The 20,155-nt window shown below is 36.8% G+C and overlaps 1 protein-coding gene across 1 annotated transcript in view; it reads left to right on the top strand.

The window, feature by feature from the left end:
• Positions 1–19,951, top strand: part of nxph2a (neurexophilin 2a) — a 98,001-nt gene extending 78,050 nt beyond the window's left edge. Inside the window, exon 3 of the mRNA XM_028806509.2 lies at positions 15,498–19,951. Within this exon, the coding sequence (XP_028662342.1) occupies positions 15,498–16,244 (747 nt within the window). The 3' untranslated portion in view covers positions 16,245–19,951. The remainder of the gene's footprint in view (positions 1–15,497) is intronic.
• The last annotated feature ends 204 nt before the right edge of the window (positions 19,952–20,155 follow it).

Raw genomic sequence — 20,155 nt, 5'->3', positions numbered from 1 at the left:
TTTAATTGCACATGTGTTAATATGTATGCTTACACAGTATTAAAAGACACTCAAAAATTAACGTCATTTACCTTCGTTCCCGCGTTTGACTCGTGCTGTAAATCTCTTCCTTGTTTTTAGTTCACGTGATTACATAGGAGGTGTGATGACACGATACGTGACTCCGCCTCCTCCATTAGAGTATATGGACAAAAAACAGGTTCCAGTTATGACCATTACGCGTAGAATTTCGAAATGAAACCTGACTAACTTTTGTAAGTAAGCTGTAAGGAATGAGCCTGCCAAATTTCAGCCTTCCACCTACACGGGAAGTTGGAGAATTAGTGATGAGTGAGTCAGTCAGTCAGTCAGTCAGGGCTTTGCCTTTTATTAATTAGTATAGATTTGTCTATGTCATATCCAACACTGTTTTACGCTGACTGTATTAATGCATGTCATCTTCTTTTGAACTTTGGATGCATGTTTTGCAGTGTTTGTGCCAAAAATCAAAGCATCAGCTACATCTTTGATTATAGTCTATAAGTCAGTGGGACCCATGGCACCATCATCTTTTAAAATATGTTGAATCCTTTAGTTCCTGCGCATATCTGTATTTTGATAGGACTTTCTTCACAAATCAATGCAAATAATTCTGTTAATATGTTTTTAGGTCTTGTTTAAATATATCATTTTCTTAAAAGCAGGAATGAATTATGTGGTTCATGCAACTTTATCACAATTTAAAATCAGTAATATCCAATAAAATTTAAGCAGCATTAATTTGATGTTAAGTGTCCTCATTACCAATTTAAATATATGCATTATTTAACACTATTTATTTGTCAGCACATTATCAGTACATTGCATAAATATACAATAAAATGTAAGCAATATGCATTTGGCGCTAACTATCCTGATTACCATTCTAAATACATGCATTATTTAACAGTATTTGAAGTAAGCTGTTATATTTGAAGAGCTTTAATAGCAGGTTTTGATTAATAATCTTACTGAAGTATTTATATAACACTCTATAGACAGTGGGTGTGTTTCCTGGCCAAACTGAACTACAAAAAGGTATTTATGGCAAGATAAATACTAACTAGCATATTTTTGTACATGGGGGTTGATTTTATAACATCAGCACCATAAAATACCCTTTTTGGGTTCATATTCAAAACTTTATGATCACCCCTTGTGTGTGTGTGTGTGTGTGTGTGTATTATATATTCTCTAGTCAGATGTTTTGGAGTAATGCATGATTTTTGTGATACTTGCTCTCCCAGCAACTCCATGAAGCCTTTATTTTAATTTGCATGAACAATAATGTAAATACAAAACTTTCTCACAGTACACAAAGCCATTTTTGTAAATTTCTTACACAACAAAACTTTAGGGGCCCAACACATAAAATTCACATAAATATTATAAGATTCTTATTATAATCGAGAGTAAAATAATTATTTAGTCCGGTTTGAACTGTTCAGAATCTAAACTTCAGATGATGCAGACCAAAAGGGCCCCCAAATTTGAACTGTGCTACGGGCCCCCAAAGCTCTTAATCCGGCCCTGGGCTGGACACATGTACACTATTCATATCACAATACTACTACTACAATAAATCCATCATGTCATGCCCTCAAAGACATACATCACATGCTGTTTAACTTCAGCTATGCCTCTCAGTTTGTAGTTGCCTGAAGCTCTTTGGTCCTAATTGCTACTACACTTATCAGGCTCAAGGTTGTTCTTCTCATTCAGCCATCCAGTCTGTTAAGATCCTCTTGTGATTTTTCAAAATTTTTTTTTTTTTTGCCACTCTCTTATTTTGGACTATTCATTTCATTTATTTGTTTTTGTTTTTTGCCTAGGATTATATTTATGCCGCTTTTGTGCTTATATTATTTGCCTGATGTTTTGTTCCTTCTCCTTTTAGTACAACCATGTCTCATGGTTCTCTGTCTCTTAAATTCTCATATATGAACTGCTTATTTTAAAATACTTTTTATTTAGTCCTGTTATGTTTGCTTAAGGTCTTAGTGATAGTGAACTGATCTGCTCTCGATGAGACTTTAATCAAAGAGAGAAACAGTGGCCTCAAAGTGGACTGCACTGATATGTTCCCTACCTTAAATAAAATATATTTTTTTTTTTTTTTAGCAAATGATATTTTTATTGTTTATTAATAAACATTTAAATATGGTTTGCTTGGTTGCAATTAATAGTCCTTCCATATAAATCTTGATACTGTAGTTTAGTCTGGTAGAAGAGATGCCATATCAAAGTGAATCACTGAAACATGTTGCTTGTTAACACTATCCACATTTTACAGATTGTATAAATGCTTAACACTTGTGTTGTGAGGTCTATTTCTCAAGAAAAACTCACCACCTTAAAAAGCAGGTAAAAGACCACAACTGCAAAACAGAGAGAATAGTGTGGTGCCATGGATATAGGCAGTTCAGTCAGACTGAGTTGTAAACCTGAATGTCTGTTAGCTAAGAAAGCTTGACATGTGTACAGTTTTCATATCTTCTAGGGTCTAGGAAATGAACAAGGCCAAGGGGTGAGGTCTCCTAGAACAACTTCAGCGAGAACAAGCCATTTATCGCAACAAAACTCTCCAATCCTATCCGCTTAATTTCTCCAAAATAATATCGTCAAGTTTTGAATGTCCTTAGAATTCTAATATCCACCACACTACTCCGTGATTCTCTGTGTAAAGAAAAACTTCTTAATGTTTGTGCAAAATTTACCCTTAACAAGTCTCCAACTGTGTCCCCGTGTCCCTGCTGAACTCGTTTTAAAGTAACAACCTGAATCCATTGTGCAAACTTCTTTCAAACTTCTTTCATAATTTTATAAACTTCAGTTAGGTAATTTCTTAGTTATCATTTGATTAAACTGAAAAGGTTTAGTTTCTTTCATCTTTCCTCATTACCTCTTATCCCTGGAGTCAACTCTTCTCTGGACTTTCTCTAGCGCTGCCATGTCATTTGTGTAGTACGGACACCAAAACTACACACAGTACTCCAGATGAGGCCTCACCAGTGCATTGTAAAGCTTAAGCTGAAGTGCTTGGGGAAATGTGATAAGCAGATCATACAGTATATCTTATTACAGTGCATCATCAGACTGCTCAGGCATTTATTCCTCTGCTGTTCTTCTGGGCTTGCAACTGTACCTGCCCTAACAAGTATTATTTAGTTGTGATTTTGTTAGACTGATGGCTTTCATCTAGCCTTGAAACCATCTGCACTCCTAAGGCTTATTGTGAATCTGTGAAGTATAAATCAGCCAAGAAGATGTGCTGTCAGCTGCTGCTTGTCGATAAGAGAGCCACATGCCGACTGACTCCAACACTTGAAAGGTGAGCACTTGAAAAAGAAAATGCTGCTCCTTTCTTTTAGACAGAAGGCTGCTCATTTCCCTGATGACAATAAAAGACATAGCCAAAGACACAAACAATGTGTAGATGGTAGTGATGTGGAAATACAAGACAGCAATCTGAAAAAATCTCACAGTGCCGATAGTGACACAGGGAGTAACTGATCTGTGACAGTCAGCATTTTCTATTCAATTTTGAATAGTCAAATATCTTCCAGTGTATCTGAAATTCTGATATGAATATCACTGACCTAGCAAGGAATAAAGTTTGAACTGAAGTTGCTTTGCACACTCGTTTGCGAACATCCAGAACAGAATTAATATAAGCATATAAATTATGACCTTCCAAAGTATGGTGTCTGTTGTGCGCCATTTGAGTGAAATGCATCAAAATGTAATCCTTGCCACATGGGGTCACTTGCATGGACCAGATGGAAAATTTCATTTCTAAACTCAAGGACTGAAGAGCACAACAATGAATTGACCTTTATGAATAGGTATTAAGAATGTTTGATTGATAGAGGTTGACAAGTAATCTTTTGGGAAATAAAAACAGGTAAAGAAATAATTTCAGGGTTTATTATTCCAATGGCTTTGCACAAACTCTCTCTCTCTCTCTCTCTCTCTGTATATATATATATATATATATATATATATATATATATATATATATATATTTACACATATATATATATATATATATATACATATAAACACATATATATATATATACGGTATATATATATATATATACAGAGATTTTTTGTGAGATTTTTTCAGATTGCTGTCTTGTATTTACACATATATTTTTTTAAATGACTAATTAACATGTTATAGTCAGTTGAATAAATTAAACTGCATAACAACAGCCTGAAAAAAAGCTGTCCAGTTTCCTTTGGAAGTATAATTTTTTCTTATGCCTAAGATCATTCATTTAAAAATGTATTTAAATCTATCTATCTATCTATCTATCTATCTATCTATCTATCTATCTATCTATCTATCTATCTATCTATCTATCTATCTATCTATCTATCGTAAGGATAGTGGCAAGGGCAGGACATACAGTTGTATTGTAAATCCTAGCAGTCTGTTTCAAGGACAGTGGAGACTACTAGTATTATTTCCATCAGGCCAAGCTATTTTAGTCTTTTTGCAAACCTTGTTTGAAATCGACCTTGGAAATTTCTCTACCATTCTTAAAATTTTAAATCTCATTGTGCAAATCAAATTTTAAACCTATGAATGATCGTGTAACCAATTGTGAATGATAGAAATACATTTAAACGATGCCCAGTAAATAAAGTTTTATGGCAAAGTCATCCTGTCTTTTAAGAGTATCATGACAAATTGAACCTACTGGAGATAAGAGAAGCATAATAAAAAATGTGGAATCCTTACCTGTGGTGTGCATGACCAATGCTGCTGCACATTATCACAGACATTCATGAAATTGCTGACAATATGTGAAACATGCAATGACGTTTTTTTTTTGCCCTTTTCCAAATATACTTTGTACTTTTTATATCATTGTCATTTTATTAGGGCTTTAAAAAGCTGAAATGTACAAACACTTCAGAACATCAGTGGGATTACCTCTGAGGAGGATTTAATATCACTAAACCCTAAAATAAGTGGCATAAGAAAAAGAAAAAAAACTATTATTACCTGGTAGCATATAATCTATTTGCAGAAACTGTGAAAGAAGATATTGCTATTCATAATAATTGTCATGAATAATACCTTACCTTTTCTTAAAAACATTTTTCTGCAGAGGTTTTGTTTAATTGTAATGGCTCTCTCCTCATATGGGTCGATGTGTACAGAAATACACTGCAATACACTGAAAAACAATATACATTGCTTATCTTGTTGTGTCCAAGCCTATATAATACTGTTTTGCATGCCTTTTGCAAACAATAATTTTAAGGACTACCTTGTAAAACAAAGCAACAGCTGTTATAACGAGGTCTTAAATCTTTTGGAATGCCTTGTTGTGCTGGGTGTCCCAGATTAACTTGCCTGACCTCTTACTAGACCCCAAGGACTAGAAGTGTACCATGCTGAGCAGTTCCAAGTTGTCTGTTGTCTTACGTGTCTCTTTATAAATCATGGTGCTGATCTTGGCTGAATGTAACTCAATCTTATTATTGTCCAAAGTAATTGGTGGCTGAATTGGACTCGTTAGTCATAGAACCACTGCAACCTTGTACACAGTTTACTATTTATTGATGTATTGTAATCCCGGTTCACTATCACTATAACTCCATTCTTGCCTTTATACATATTGTCTGTGTATCTGCCATAGCACATCTTAAGTGGAGGTAATGTGAAAAAGTAAGCATAGGAATTGGCAGATTTTAAAAGTAGCTAGTTCAAATAGCCCTCTCAGGCAAATAGAGGGCTTGGTCACCTGGGACCTCGTTTATAAAACTTTGCACAAATTTGAGCCTGAAAATATGTGCACTCCAAAAAACAGGAAGATGTGTAAGGCAAAAAAAAATCAGATCTGGAAAACCTGGTGTACGTATATTTCTATGCAGTTTACCTTTATAAATCACAATCGTCTTGTAAATATGTGCACAGCAGTGCGCATTGAACACCACCCTGAAACATCCATATATGGAACATGCTAATCAACCTTATGCATATGCAATCACGAAGCTGCAGTACTTCATTGGCTGATAGAGCTGTATCAACACCCTGACACCTGGATATAAGAGTATCTGGCTGTGCTTCACAACTGAGAGCACAAGATCATGCATGGCATTATAGCGCTTCTCCACTGTGCTCTGGGGGAAAGGGAAAAACATAAGATGCCAGTGTCTAAACAGGCAGCCACTATCACCTGGCACATGTAATGATGTGATTACTGTTAATATGAATAGTACAGACCATATGCAACACTGAGAGTTTCAGCCCATTACCTTACCAACAAGCCAGCCACCACATACAGTACCATCATGTCTGTCAAAGCTACTTTGTCTTAAAATAAATGAAGCACAAGCTGACACAGGGCACGGAGATACTGTGTTTCTCAGCCACCTCATGTCATCACAGATGACTTGCGTATTAATGTAATGTAACTGCTTACAGTTATCAAAAGCAGCTTCATTCTTCCTAGGTTCCCTTATTGCAATATGAGTGTATTGTAGTACTCCGATTAACATTACTGCTGCAGATTTCCTTTTTGTATTGACAAAAACATGTTATATTTTAAGTATGTGCATGCACACCATACAAAAAGTGGATGTAGTGCCTCACTGGTCAGTTAATTGCTATTAGCATATCAGGCATGATGTATTGAAGCTTGGCCAAGATATTCCTGACCTAACAGCCACTTCACTGAGAAGTATAAACTGTCAAAAAACAAACAAAAAAAAACTTCTTCGGTACGTAGTATAGGCCCATTTAAAAGGGAACTAAAATACAGTCAGTATATCATATTCATTGTTTTTGAGGTGTAATATGTTTGCTGCATCAATGCACATAATAATAATGGCTTAGTGATATGATTTTTTTGTGATTGTGATTTTGCGAATCATTATTTAGCTGGTTTGGCTGCTACTTTATCAAGGGTGTCGTCATTTCTCAGTTTCTCCAAAATGTTATGTACACATGGATCACAGTTGCCATAAATATATTCATGTCCTCACATCAGGTTTTCTTTAAAAAATTCTAATGTTTGCATGGGAAGTTGCTTACACACATTTCAAGTCTCTTTTTGAGCATACACAAGCTTTATAAATGAGGTTTCTGATCTGTAGTTCATAACACTCAGAAAGCATGCACTGAGTGAGATGTGATGGAGCACTGGTAAACAGACTTGAGTATTTCATAACTTTGTTCAACCTTTGTACTATCATTTTCGGCTAAGTCTTAAAATGCTAAAACTGTTTGGAAGATTTCTGTACAATGTCAGCAAAGATTTAGCAGCTAATGGAAGAAACACAAGGGCTCCATTTCAAAACAGCATAAACAATTTCCCATCTGAATTAGCCACTATTTCAAAATTAAGTCGGTTGGCACTTTTATCCCTTGTGTTCTCCAAAAGGTGTCAGAACCTTATATTCTTAAAATGAACAGTTCTTTAGTGGCATTTTATGTTTCTTTATTGGTTTGTGTGGTTCCTTGTAGAATTATTGCTTGTCAAAGCACCATTTCATTCTGTGATGGGTCCTCTACGTATAAAGTTGTTTTTTTTTTTTTTTGCTTGGGAAAACCTGCTAATAGGCCCTATGCAGAAATATAAAAAACTAGCAGGAGTACCCGGCGTTGCCCAGGAATCTATAACTGGTGAATTTCCCAAATGAAAGAAACAGAACATAGAAATAGAACAAACAGTTTTCTGATTCACATTTTATTGTAAGTTCGTCCACTTTGGATTGTGTCTGCTGTGGAGTTTGAGATGCCCATGAAATAGACTTTTCTCTGGCATCTGAGGTGGACCGTGGAATTGTACGTCTTTTTTTCGGTGACATGGGTATATTCGCGTAAAGCAGGAGAATTATAATGTGTTACATGGCATTACGTATGGAATACGCACCACTGTGAGATGAATTTACTTTATTTACACTACGTTGGAAAGCGAACAAATCATAGACATATATAGGTAGACGCCGCATTCACTGTGTTGCGCAGTCGACACGATACGTCAGCGCGTCCGCCCAATTGCGAGTGGTAAAAGTGCCATTTAAACTAATACATGTAGACGTGGAAACTGGGTTTTCTGATGAAAAAACAATAATGTTTAAAACAGTATCGTTTACATACAACAGATTTTGGCGAATCGTTTAAATGTAATTATGTATATCCATTTATACACTAATAAAGGCAATTATTAAATAATACTACTACTAATAATAATAATAATAATTATTATTATTATTAAATAATTCCTCCCATATAAGTAACATTTCGCGGACTGTCTTCTTCCATCTCTGAAACATTTCTAGACTTCGCCCTGTTCTTACGCAACACAGTACTGAAGTATTGATTAATGCCCGAGTCACCTCACGTATAGATTACTGTAATGCTATTCTATCTGGCATCCCACAAAAACCTGTCCATCGCTTACAACTTCTTCAAAATTCTGTTGCCAGGATAATAACCTGCTGTTCTAAATCCACTGAACATATTATACCGATTCTCTCTCAGCTTCACTGGCTCCCTGTTAACTACAGAATACAATACAAAATACTGCTCTTAACATTTAAAGCTCTCCACCCCTCTCGCTCACTCAGATCCTCATCTGCAGCTTTACTTTCTGTACCACACTCTGTCGAACCAACACCGACTTATTATACTCGACTGTCCAGCACGCATCACTGTAGCATTCGAACATTCTTAGCCAATCATGCAATACTGCGTCCGCGTTTGCCATGTTATGTTCTAACTACAGAGGCAGAGTCCCATTGCATGTTTCTAACTTGTATTGAGTCGAGGTATTGACGCGAACACCATACATTGTCATACATACGGGGTATTGATGCGAACACCATACATACGGATACTATTAAATGATGTATAAGGATTAAAGCAGGACTCTTAACAGATACAGAAAACCTGGACTTAGCCTGTGTTATCATATGCAGAAAGAGTCCTTTTAAAATCATGACTTTATTGGTATTTCACAAATCTGTTACCATTTATTCATGGTTATTTAATGTCAATGTCAATGTACGGATGTCAATTTACTGTACAGAAAAAAGTTCTTTCTGGAACCTTCATGTGGATGGGTCTATTAAGGAACCAAAAATGGTTCCTCTATGGCATCGCTGTGAAGAACCACTCTGACATCTTTATTTTTAAAAACTATTGTTTTAAAGAGCTGAAACCTAAGGTGTTCTGCAACTTGTTTGAAGACTATCACATTCCTACCCCGTTTAATTTTTTTGGCTATATCTTTGCTCTCTTCTAGATCTGTAGTCTCCCCATCAAGTCCCCAAAATATATGTACATCCCATCTACACATTTCACATTTCTCTTCTTCCATTTACTAAACCACTTTCTGCTTTGAAATATTTACTGCTTTAAAATGCAAATCCTTCCTTACCACTGATAATTGATTTTCGTCTACCCACTGTACTTTTTTGCTCAGATATCGTGAACATTAAATTTTGTTCCTAAAATTCTAACCACGAGTTTATTAAATTCTGAATAATTCATTGGTTACATCTATCCTTTTAAAGGCAATATGTGATGGCAACTTGTGTTATCCCAGAAAAACTGGAACTCCTGCAGTACCTTCTATTGTCACTCTTTTACCTTTGGCTCTGCCCTACTGTGTATTACTTCTTAGCTTTAGGTTTAGACTTTTCATTAACTCCTTTACCCAACATTTTAATTTTACAGGATAAACTCAGTCTTCTTCTGATCTCTTCTTAATGGAAATTTTTCTGCTTTGAGCAAATTCACTTCCAAACATCTCTTAGGGAAATCTCCTGAAATAGTCAGCTCTCACCTTTGCTTGTCTATCCATCCATCCATCCATTTTCCAACCCGCTGAATCTGAACACAGGGTCATGGGGGTCTGCTGGAGCCAATCCCAGCCAACACAGGGCACAAGGCAGGGAACCAATCCTGGGCAGGGTGCCAACCCACCACAGGACACACACAAACACACCCACACACCAAGCACACACTAGGGCCAATTTAGAATCGGCAATCCACCTAACCTGCATGTCTTTGGACTGTGGGAGGAAACCGGAGCGCCCGGAGAAAACCCACGCAGACACGGGGAGAACATGCAAACTCCACACAGGGAGGACCCGGGAAGCGAACCCAGGTCTCCTAACTGCGAGGCGCTTGTCTATCCTCTGCATCTTATTTTTACAAATTGTTCAGCAGGACTAATTAACAAACAGGTAAAGCCATTGCCATTTGGAATAAGGATGCTAGTGTGGTCAGAGCAAACACTAATCTTCCATGACCTCATATGAAGATATCACTCACCTCTTCCAGAAGGCAGATTTATTTGTTTATCTTCCGGTCCCTTAAAGGTCCTGCCACATTACAATTTTTGGTTATAGACTTCATTTACATAATTTTAGCAGGTCGGAGGCAGTCTGACATCCCCAATGACTCGGTTCAACCAGTCTGCAATTCACCCCAACATAATCAAACAGGTTAGAAGTTGTATAGGTGATCTGTCTCTGTGTGTGTGAGAGAGTTGAGGAACAATGAGCATCATGTACGGACGTACAATACAATACATATAATACAGCTCTGAGGAATAAGGAGCACGGGTGTTTTGGATCTTGCAAATAGAAGACATGTTTTGTGTTTTATGTACCACAACATAATGGAAGAAAAAATAGAGTGTAGCTGATATCGCTGTTCTGGAAAACATTCAAATAACACCAGCTCTGTCTGCAGCATTTTATTTGATGTCAGAATAAGGGACAAGCTTGCAATACTTTGGAAATATGAAACTGTCCTGAAATGTTCTCAGATTTGTGAATACTGGTTGTGTAATCTGACAGGTGAACAGATTAGCAACTACAGTGGAATCTCGGCTTGCGAGTAACTTGGTTTACGAGTGTTTTGCAAGACAAGCAAAAATTTTTAATAAATTTTGACTTGATAAACGAGCAAGGTCTTGCAGTACGAGTATACTCTTTGTCTGCTGAGCGTCATGTGATCACAACTGAGCTGATGGTTCTTCTCTCTTGCTGCGGGATTGTGGGCAATCGTCTCCTATTCTCCGTCTGAGTCGGCGTGCCTCACTCATAGTAAACATCCGTACGAGCATATACTGTTTACTAAAGCATTAGCATTGTGACTGTGTGTGCGCACGCGCGCTTGTGTGTGTGCTCGCTTGTGTGCGTGTGTGTATGTGTGTGTGCACGCGCGCACTCGTGTGTGTGTGTGTATGCTCACGTGCGCGTGTGTGCTGTGACGTGCGAGTCCCCGTCTTGCACACTAAAACACAAAGCTGAGTCTCAGTACTTTAGCAACACCAGCTTTATTCAGCTTGAAAAAGACACAACAGTCAAGCAGGGCCTTGCACATTTATAATGTTCCTTGTTCGTTGTATCACCGATCGACGGCAGGCGCTTATAGCATGTCCGCGATCTTTTCGGATTCGCTTTTACGGCGAACTGCTACAGCGCTGGGAGACTGCGATTGCTTTGGGACACTCTTCCGCGTGTCATTCCGTTGGGTGGAATCCCACAAGAGTTTAGAAACTCGCTCACACCAGCCATGATTCTTTTCAAAGGTAAAGTGCAGGTTAATTTGTTTTATGTATTTTTACTTTATATTTTGTATTAATCATTTTTATATTCACTTTGATATACAAGTGCTTTGGACTATGAGCACGTTTCCGGAACGAATTATGCTCGCAAACCAAGGTTCCACTGTAAAGTCAACAAGCTTGACATCCCCTCTGACTATAAGATGTCTAATGTCTCACCGACTTAAATGACTTTCTCATTCCACTCTTTTCTAGTTTTTACCTAACTTCAGTACTTCGCAGGCTACTTGTGATTTACCTATTTGTTGCCTTATACATCCTCCTGACTTATTTTTTACAGGACTTAACAAAAATGTAACAAAATGCTGGTTAAGTTGTCAGGCTAAACTGCAGTATGTTAGGTTGAATGGCAGATATGTAGAGTCAGCAGAATCATTACAAATGGACCTTGGTCTGATATGTTGCAGAGGAAATTTATTGTAAGTACGAGGGTTGTCTGGGTTCCGCGCGGAATCACTCGAAATAAGTAGCCAAGGATTTTTTTTTCTATTTTTCTCATGTACTTCGATCCTTTTTAAACTTTTTCCAAGTACTCACCGCCAACATCAATGCACTTTTGGGCTCTTGTGACCCACGACGCAAAACACTCGCGAAAGGCTGTCTTTGGGAGGTTGTCCAGCTGTTCTTTGACAGCTGCAATCAGTTCCTCTCGAATTTCGAAGTTGTGGCCTCGCAGGGGTTCTTTCACCTTCGGGAAGAGCCAAAAGTCACATGGTGCAAGATCAGGCGAGTAGGGTGGCGGGTTCAAAATGTTGACACCACTTTCTTCAATGAAATGCTTCGTCGCATTAGCCGTGTGGGCTGGCGCATTGTCATGATACAAAAAGTGCCTTCGCAAGTTCTTGGATCAGCCTCTAGCCATCGCAGAAAAAACGTCAGGCAGGCACTGAGTGGTGTACCACTCATAGGTCACAGTTTTCCTCTCCATCAGCGGAATTGACGCGACAATGCCATCGATGTTGAAAAAGATGGCAAACATGGTGCGTTTCACCGAGCGGATTCGCCGAGCTTTGAGTGGTGGCGGCGCCCCTTTTTTCGACCAAACCATGCTCTGGCTCTTCGTTTCAGGGTCCTAATTGTAGATCCAGGTCTCGTCTCCAGTGGTGATCATCTTGAAAGTCCTCGATTGGCCATTGTTGAACTTGTCAAGGAAAAGCTTGCACCATTTCACGCGAGCTTGCTTTTGTTCCACAGTCAGCAGCCTTGAAACCCATCGGCCACATTTCTTTGTAAAGCCAAGATCTCGTCGAATGATGGTGTCGACAGCATACCGGGTCATCCCAAGTTCCATGGCAATTTTCCTGATGGTCGCACGACCATCTTCTTTCAGGAACTCCTTCACACGATCAGCATTTCTGCCATCAGTCGAACTTCGCGGTTTCGGTTCACGTTCTTCATCATCAAAGTTGAAGTGGCCTGTGCTGAAGCGCTGGAACCACTTAAAAACCATCGTCTTCTTTGGAGCATTCTTCTAGAAGATGCAAGAAAGTTTTTGGCAGCACTCTTTAGCTGTTAAACCATCAGAAAAGTCGTAAAAAATCATCACTCAAAAGTCACGCACGCACGGAGTCGGGAGCTTCGCCGCTAGCGCCGGCTGCGCACTCTCAGTTCGTTTGCTTCTCCTGTTCATTCTGAAGGAAGAGAGGGAGCAAAACATCTGAACAAAAACATGCAACCACTTGAATAATCCCTCTACACAGCAGAACAGGTTTCGACAGGTTGACACTCGACAAACGATAAAATTCCGCGCGGAACCCAGACAACCCTCGTAAATGTAAAAAATTGCACTTAGAGACTAACAAATACAGTTTGGATCTATATTATAATTTGAATATAGACTACCTGTCCAAAGATTTAGAGCACCTCAGTTTTTTCAGTTTTTCTTCAACTTTAATCAGTTGAAATGCAATGAATGACCTAACATGGTAAAAAGGTAAGCAGTAATCTGCCAGTGGTTTAAATTTAAAGTTTAGGTTAGCAAATACAGAAAAAAGGAAATTTCAGAACATTATAAATGAGCCTTCTTCAGGGAACAACTAATAAGTTACATTCTACAGATGTTCTGCAGCAATTAATGGAAATTAAGCCTTGCAAGTTGAAGCAAACAATTTGCACAGGCGTCCCAACTTATGTTGGTTACTTAAAAACCCTCTGCCTGTCTTAAAGCAGAGTTGGACCATACTGTGTTACTACACCCTCTGAAATTTTACAGTTATATTGGCAAGAAAACAGCAATTAACAAATGAAATGAGAAGTGTAGACCTTTTATTTAGAGAAATTGCAAAAAAAAATCAAAGTGAGGCATCAATCCTGCAAGCTGGTAACCCTCAGAAACTTGTCTTCTGATTGGGTTGTGACTTTGGGTCTGCCAGGTGTCTTCTTGTCAGTTTCTTTCAGTTTGCAATGCTTTGGATTGTGTAGGACATCATACTCACTGACACTTTCAAGTTCACTTTAAAACTTCATCCTTCTGGCTACTCAGTCACTTTAGGCTACAATGCTTAGTCTTTTTTTTAATTTTTGAGAATGTGTGTGTTTGTCAATACTATACTTAAGTATTACAATATATATAATAAACGATTGGTAATTTGGTGTGTGCATGACTTGACAAATATGTAGACACTTACATAAAGCACTGACGCATATTCTTACAGAAATTTAAATGCTTCATATTTTACTGCTTCTTTATTTTAAAGGATTTGCTATGTTTAATTAAATGGCTTATTTATGTGGCTACAACACACAAAATGCTGTTTTCTTTAGGGAAGTTTAATTAGCTGTTCCTGTTGATTACGCAGAGATTTGGAAATGTTCAACTCTGGCAGAGACATTTGCACACCATCCTGAATAAATAATGATGCTTTATGAATGTAAATAAAGCTAGTAATGCCTGCTTTTCATTCAACAGAGTATTAAGACACATTTTTATTATCACCCCATTCTTTGTCAGTAGTTTTATAAAATGCCGCATTGTATTATCAAAATCAAGATTTGGAAGCATTCTAATAATATTTGTCATCATTGAAGAGACACAAATATTTTTGTTTTCTTCGAGGAAAGATGAAATGTAAATATGAAGAAAGCTGCTGTTGTTTTTGCTAATTATCTGCCTCTGTGGATTAATTGCACTTAAAGGAAGATTATGGAGTAATTAAAATCTGGCCACTTTTTTTAACATATTTTTGTAACTGGTATCCTTGGAGCGACAACATCTGTTTCTGCAAACCTACTGCCCTCATCCATACCTTAGGAGAAAAAGCACATCTAATTATCAGTAAAACACCAGCTCAGCTTATTATAACAACTTAAAGCATTAAAGCGTTTTTGTAAAGTGGATGTGGTATCAAACCTAAACACACACACACACTCATATACAAAAAAAATGCTAAAGCAATACAGTTTTTAAAATTCCACTGGTTAAAACTGTGTGGTTTTATTAATCATAGTGTTAAGTGCAGGGAAATGTGCTGAAGAGGCAAGTACGGTGGGCACTAATGATCCTGCTGAATGTATCTAGGTAATATTTTTTCTGTAGAAATGAATATGGTCGTCAGATTCATATGGCTTTATTCTTGATCAGTTCATTTACAGTAAATCAAGTGCACACTTCCATGACAAGTTTCCTCATTTTTAATTGTAATTACTTATATGTATTACTTATACTAATTGTACTCTTTATTTTTTACTGTCTAACAATCTTCATTTTGCATGATAATTCTGTCAATATACTATCTGTTTGTTTTTTTAATGTATTTTCTGATGTTATAGTCACAGAGTAATATAAAATGTTCCTTGCTGGTTTAGAGATTCTTTTAAATGTGCTAACATATGCAGATTTCATAGAATTGCAATTAACTCCATATTCTTTCTTTAGGTTACATGTGGCAAATCCCATATAACAGCAGCTGAGCTTATTGAATGGGAAGAAGCAGACCATAAAGACAAATTGACAAGTGCTGTAGCCAGTCCTCGCATTATAAATCCACTTCGGCTTTTTGCAAGAGGATCTCAGGACCTGAAGGGAAACACCCGGGAGATAACATATTTGGAAAATGTCAATGATTTCTGGGACTGGTTAGTCAACCAGACGGATGTCCTTGAAAGTCATGTACGAACTAAACGTCGGCCTATAGTGAAGACTGGGAAGTTTAAGAAAATGTTTGGATGGGGAGATTTTCACTCCAATATCAAAACTGTAAAATTAAATCTTTTGATTACTGGCAAAATTGTCGACCACGGAAATGGAACCTTCAGCGTTTACTTCCGTCACAACTCTACAGGTCTTGGAAATGTATCAGTCAGTCTGGTGCCACCATCTAAAGTTGTGGAGTTTGAGATCTCGCAGCAGTCAACACTAGAGACCAAGGACTCCAAGGCTTTCAACTGTCGAATTGAGTACGAAAAAACAGACAGAGCGAAAAAGACCGCTCTCTGTAGCTTTGATCCTTCAAAAGTTTGCTACCAAGAGCAAACTCAAAGCCATGTTTCCTGGTTGTGTTCTAAACCATTTAAAGTCATATGCATTTACATCGCCTTCTACAGTGTAGATTACAAACTTGTTCAGAAGGTCTGTCCTGATTACAATTACCATAGTGACACCCCCTACTTCTCCTCGGGATGAAAGCATATTCATGCATGCTCCTTGACCTCTTAGACTGTGCCAGTGAATTAGAGAAAAAAATGAAAGGGTCCTGAAATGATTTCTTTTTGTCCCCTCTTAATGATAACCCCAACTGTTTTAAATGAAATTGTGTTGAAGAGGTCTAAGAAGGAACATGATTATCTAACAACATTGTTTGCTCAAAAGTAAAAATATTCTAATGTGCTGAAGAAGAAGGGTGTTTTTTATTTCTAGAGCAACTACTATTAAGTGGCTTTAAAGTCAAAAGAAAAAAAATGTATATAATCATAAATAATGAAGTCTGCTTTAATGTGAAATGATCATGTTTTCCAAAGAAGGAAAATCAATGGCATTTCCTAAACATTTTTGCTGCCATTCAGACGTGTCATGTATATCCAAATCAAATTCGAATTCTCAACAGTGTAATGTTCATTTTCTTAATTTTACTTAAATGCAATTATGTTTCTTATGCTGTTCTTTCCTTTCTAATATCAGGCTGAGAGTCTTGCAAATATAAACCTGTTCACACATTTTTTTTACTATACACATTAAGTATAATTACTTATTATTGGTCGTATTTGGCCATTTACATTGCACATACCCACTAATGAGAAAATCTGTGTAAAGACATTAAATAAGACCCACTGGACACACTAACAGTACAGATAAAGCACTGGCTGTAACCTTGTCAGACTTTTAGCTTATATGCTAATTAGGTGTATTAGTTGGCTGTTGGTGGGGTAGACTTTGGGCACCCTAAGACCCCTTGATAGAAAGATACTTTTGAAAATGTTTAAGCAAATGATTACTTCCCATTATTATACGACTTTTAGAGTCAGTTGTAGTGTATCTGCGATAGCACTGCACTAGCAGCGGATCAAGTCCAAGCAACATTGTATGGTGCTAAGAGGGGATGGTCCTCAAGTCTAAGTGTCGTCTCAGTGAACGGTGGAACAAGACCAGTCTCAAGTTTAACTAATCCACAGCTAGTCTTATTTTTCCCTTGTGTTCCACCTCGATTTTGTCAGCTAGCTTTATGATTGCCCTTTAACAGCGGTACAATGACAATTAACGACATGCTGCTACATAGACCTCTCCGTGTAAAGGGAAAAAGCACATCTTTATATAATCTTAATAAAATATAATTACAATCGGTAAGCTACATTAGATTTAAGTCAGTGTTGCTGTTGTTATTGTAAATGTTATTCACTTCAAGGAAATGAAAAAGCCTTGAAATCCCTACGTGGAAACTAATGACGGCAGGAGGATAACATTAGTTATTAGTAGAATCATATCTCAAAGCAAATAAAATATCTAGTCAGAAGAGGGACAATATTCGTAAAGAAGGTTTCATACATATAGAATACGTATCATGAAAGATCTCAGTTTGTTCTCCTCCTCCGATTTCCAAGAAGTGCACTGCAACTGCTCTTAGTCATGGTCTTGATTCGCTGCAGTGGAATCTGTAGTTCTTCAGCACACTGCAATGGCGCTAAACCCGAAAGTTAGTTTTGTTTCTGTGAATACGTACTAAGACCAGATCAGCACGGGATCATCCCCAGCTCATAGCACACTGCAACTGACCCTTAATGTCCACTTTAAAATTCACCAATGAAAACTATAAGGCTATAGTAATTACGATAAAATTACCATAATTTGATCAGTTTCATTTATATTCCTATCTAGAAAGATTCTTAGCTTAATCATCAGAAATTTTGTATAGTACATTTATTTTTACGTGCATTTCACATTAAGGTTAGACAGATTTGGCTACATGCCATGATGCTGCTTCTTGTGATACCCAGTATAAGTTATTCTGAAAAATTGACTATTGATTCTTGTGTATTACTGTATTATTTTGTGAATTATATTCTTTTATTAAACATGGACCTTTCCCTGTTTTTGTTATCTATACATAAAAAATATAACACACATTACATGGACTTCTCATTGGCTGTCTGTTTTTATGCATATACTGTGTTCTCTCCTCTCATGTAAAGCTTTGCAACTTTAAAAGAGGAAAATAAATCAAATGCTCAAGCATACTTAGATTGTTAAAGGGGATTTCTCGATCATTTTCATTACCTGCACAATCCATTATAGGGGTTATGGGGAACCAGAGCAAATTGCTGCAACAAATCGTTAAGGCAGAAACTCGGTGTCAGTGCACACACAAAGACATCCAGACACATGCAGACCACATCATTTTAGAGAGTGTGAGGAAACACAAACAGAGATACCGATGATGGGCAGGCAAACTCTCGTACAGGAGCCACCATGGTTAGGGAAATGAGCCTGGGGTCCATCTGGACAGAATGAACAAAGAGTTTGCCAGTGACATGTTGAGGTGTTTTTAATCAAGGAATTCCAGTATATGCGTTGAACAAAGGATGGAGATTAAGTTATCCAAATGTCATTTGGTAATCAGATCACACTGTCTTGAAAATACACAAGCAGTGGCAATCTGAGGGTGTTTTTATATTGTTCACTTATTTGAGTTTTTGAGTTCTTTGCAATGAAAACTCACAATTCTGAGGGTTGAAATTGATATGGTAAAGACATTTTTGATGCCAACCTTTTAAATTATGCAATTCATCAAAATGCACAGAACTTCATTGTTAAAGCAATTTACACATTTAGCACCTCTTTAAAAGTTTATAAGTATCAAATGTTTGAATCAGACATTGAATTGAATTAAGAAAGTTTGGGAATTTATGTTTTTATTTTTTATAAATAAATAAATGTGTTTTATTTCTAGTGTGTTACATAGATTTTGAAACCATGCTTTAACAAAGATGTTTTTCTGTGGTGTTCTTGTATTTTCTTTATGGGTTTATTTTATTCCCATGGTCTTTGAGATCCCTGTTTCAATAGAATGGTCTATGTGTTTACTTGTGTTTCTTGCCCCATTAAGATGTTTCTGTATTTTTGTTGCAAATCTCTTCTGTTCTTTTAAAAGACAGCTTATGTATTCTTACACAATTGTACATTTACTTACAGTAATTATTTGTTGAAAATGTATACATGTTTTAGCTGGCTAAAAACACTGCAAAATTACTGTGTATGTTATGTTTAATGATATAATGTTATAAGTAATACTTCATACATGAGTTATTTTAGTATTTTGTTTAATGGTAAATTTGTCTATTTAAATCATGAACTAGCATTCCCTTAAGTTTACAAAATAAATGATATGCACAGCATATTTGTATCCCTTGTTTAGTAAAAACTAAAAGAACCCTTGCACAAATTCTTTTTTTATATATTTAAGTAGTCAATTTCAGTTAGTTACATTGCAATTTAAATTAAAAAAATATTTATTTTGGTATCCCACAGTGATCTAATGATCTATCCAGTGAATTCAGCAAGTGAATTGGGTGACGTACGGAATAACAAAATGATGTCAACAAATATGCAGTTACAGTCCAATGAATCATTCATAAATAAATAACCCCAAAGTTGTTTTTTTAAAAATGGTTAACTGTGCACTGGCATGAGTCCGCATGTGCCACAATCTTAAGAGCTTTCTTCAACAATGTGTCTAATTCTATTTTTGTTAAATTTAATGAGAGATTCTTAGGGAATGATAATTACTGTTGTCGTTATACTGTATGCTTCCATTAATGTTTTTATTTTGTTTGTTCTTCATCAAATCAAATTCCATACAAATTCTGTTATTATGACAAATAAAGTGAAGTATACCTGCATATTACCTTGATGGGGCCATGTAAGAACACAGAATACTGTGACCTGCTGTAATTTCAGAAGTCAGATTTTTCCTATATTTTTCCACAAATGCATCAAAGGATATTATTCCACAAATTCAGCTCAACAAGTTACCATTGTTGAGAACTCTGTGGCATCTTGCTGCTGTTTGCCTTCCCAGAATGACTACAGGAATACATTTTCCA

This window comes from Erpetoichthys calabaricus, chromosome 8 (assembly GCF_900747795.2).
Source record: "Erpetoichthys calabaricus chromosome 8, fErpCal1.3, whole genome shotgun sequence".
NCBI lineage: Eukaryota > Metazoa > Chordata > Cladistia > Polypteriformes > Polypteridae > Erpetoichthys > Erpetoichthys calabaricus.
The sequence above is the reverse complement of the archived record's forward strand: the minus strand, read 5'-3'. Positions and strand labels throughout refer to the sequence as shown.